This window comes from Teleopsis dalmanni, chromosome 2 (genome assembly GCF_002237135.1).
Source record: "Teleopsis dalmanni isolate 2A chromosome 2, ASM223713v2, whole genome shotgun sequence".
NCBI lineage: Eukaryota > Metazoa > Arthropoda > Insecta > Diptera > Diopsidae > Teleopsis > Teleopsis dalmanni.
In genome coordinates this window covers 237,910,803-237,913,336 of record NC_051847.1, presented here as the reverse complement: position 1 = coordinate 237,913,336, position 2,534 = coordinate 237,910,803, and the positions used below count along the sequence as shown (strand labels likewise).

General features: G+C 28.1%; 1 protein-coding gene across 1 annotated transcript; it reads left to right on the top strand.

Annotated features, from left to right (window-relative positions):
* The first annotated feature begins 281 nt into the window (after positions 1–281).
* LOC119683861 (probable cytochrome P450 9f2) lies at positions 282–1,552 on the top strand. Its single transcript, XM_038097728.1, has 3 exons — positions 282–564; positions 632–1,283; positions 1,353–1,552. Exons 1-3 carry the CDS (start codon positions 289–291, stop codon positions 1,520–1,522), a joined length of 1,098 nt encoding a protein of 365 aa, XP_037953656.1. The 5' UTR covers positions 282–288; the 3' UTR covers positions 1,523–1,552.
* Positions 1,553–2,534: the final 982 nt, after the last annotated feature.

The window sequence follows — 2,534 nt, the reverse complement described above, 5'->3', positions numbered from 1 at the left end:
TATGAAAGTCACTTTAATTATACATATAATAATTATAAATACATATATAATATTTTCAGAGTTTATGGAGTATTTGAGCAACGTACACCAATCTTAATGATACGTGATCCAGAATTAATAAGACATGTGACTGTCAAAGAATTTGATCATTTCGTCAACCATCGTTCAATCTTCAACAATGATGATGGAAACCTTTTCGCCAGTTCACTTTTTTCCATGCGAGATGCTAAATGGAAGGACATGCGAAGTACACTAAGTCCAGCATTCACAGGCAGTAAAATGCGTCAAATGTATCAATTAATAAATCAAGTCGCTGAAGATACAGCAAATCATCTCAAGAAAGAAACTAATTCCAATCCCAATGATGGCATCGAAATTGAGTTCAAAGATTATTGTGTTTGTTTTACCAGTGATGTTATAGCTTCTGCGGCATTTGGTTTGCAAGTGAATTCGCTGGAAGATAGAAATAACGAATTTTTCGTAATGGGTAAGAAAGTGACTCGCTTTACTGCCTGGCAAAATATCAAGTTCTTTTTATTTGGCAATTTTAAGACAATTATGAAGGTACATTTGCACTAAAACCAAAATTTATTAAAAATATTTTTATTAAATTATTTTATCTTGTTCACAGTTACTTAAAGTTGAACTATTCGATAAAAAATATTCCGATTACTTTATGAATCTAGTACTTGATACCATGAAATATCGTGTAGATCACAAAATATCACGACCTGATATGATTAATATACTTATGGAGGCACGTGGTCTAATCAAATCTGAACATCCAAAACCCAATCGAGAGTGGACTGATATCGATATAGTAGGTCAGTGTTTCTTGTTCTTTTTTGCGGGCTTCGAAACTGCATCTGTGTTAGTGTGCTTTGCATTACATGAACTTATGGAAAATCCAGAAACACAAGCAAAACTTTATGAAGAAATTCAAAATCTTACAAGAGATATTAAAAGCAAAGCTCCAACATATGAACAGTTACAAGGTATGAAATACTTGGACATGGTTGTATCAGAAGTATTAAGAAAATGGCCAGCAGCTGCGACTATTGGTCGTGAATGTAATAAGGATTTCGTTTATGAAGATGATAATGAAAAAATTGAAATTAAAAAAGGTGAAAGTATTTGGATACCAATTGCTGGCATACATCGTGATCCAAGATATTATGAGAATCCAGAAAAGTTCGATCCAGAACGATTCAGTGAAGAAAACAAAGACAACATTAAGCCATTCACATATTTGCCATTCGGATCAGGACCACGAATTTGTATTGGTAAATATAAAAATATATTTCAATTTTAAATATTTATATTTTTAAATATTTTTATTTTTTGATTATCAGCCTCCCGTTTTGCGCAACTAGAAGCAAAGGCCTTGATTTATTTTTTAGTACGTGATTTCTCCATTAAGCAAACCTCAAAAACTACAATTCCAATGGAACTGTCAGCTGCCACATTCCAACTTATACCTAAGTCTGGTTTCTGGCTTAAACTGGTGCCAAGAATTCAATAAAAAATTTGTATACATATTATATAATTTTTATTTCAAAATTTTAATATATTAATTTGGATATATATTGTAAACATGCTATTAACTATTTAATAAAGTAGGGACTATTTATATACATTTCAAATTTTTTGGTTGTTAGGATTTTTATTTACCTAACTAAAGCTTTTTAATTTATTAATTAAATTAAAAAATATATTTTTATAAAATGCTTTTTTTAGGATGCTTCTTTGTATATTTTAATATTTTAAAAATGTTAAACGACAATTAATAATATATAAATAAATAAATCACTTAAAAAATTACATGGTATCAACTTATTGAAGAGATTCTACTACTATTCACAAGTAATCTATCTAATCTGTCGTATTATTTGTTCTTTTTTTTGGAAATTATAATATATATAAATTTTTAAAAATATCATTCAACAATTCATTATCAAAAAAATCAAAATAATGAAGGTTTTTTTTTTAACCATACTACACTTTAAGTAGTATTAGTAAATTCGTTTTATTCATCAATTGAAATTCAAAACATAAATACAGGTATCTATTTTAAATTCTTTTGTTACTGTGAAATATTAATTTAGTTGTCATTATAATAGCACCTCATAAGCTTTCTATATTTAAATTCAATAAACTCTATTTTCTGCAGCGATCCGTTATTCTTCTCTTTTAAAGACAATTGTTCAAGCACCGATTTACAACCACGAGAAGAACAAAGATTTTTTTGTGAATTTCAACCCTTATTTTCTACGGTATCAGTTCTACTTATATATATATATATACAGTAATCATAGTTCCAAAGTATAATTTAAGATCTATATTCTTTAAAGCTATTAATCACTTTTAAAGGCACAATTTTACTTTCTTCAGTAATCTGATATAACCTAAGATTGATAATAATCTGATCACTATATCGTCGCTGTCATATATTCTGGAGTATTTTTATTACAATGTATTTGTATATTATTTATGTGGGAACAGAAACGTAATCTATTATTTGTTATCGGTTAAGG

Coding starts and splice junctions, on each gene's coding strand:
- LOC119683861 (XM_038097728.1), top strand. CDS start 289: ATGTATCAATTAATAAATCAAGTCGCTGAAGATACAGCAAATCATCTC. Junction 565..631: donor ATTTTAAGACAATTATGAAG/GTACATTTGCAC, acceptor TCTTGTTCACAG/TTACTTAAAGTTGAACTATT. Junction 1,284..1,352: donor AGGACCACGAATTTGTATTG/GTAAATATAAAA, acceptor TTTGATTATCAG/CCTCCCGTTTTGCGCAACTA.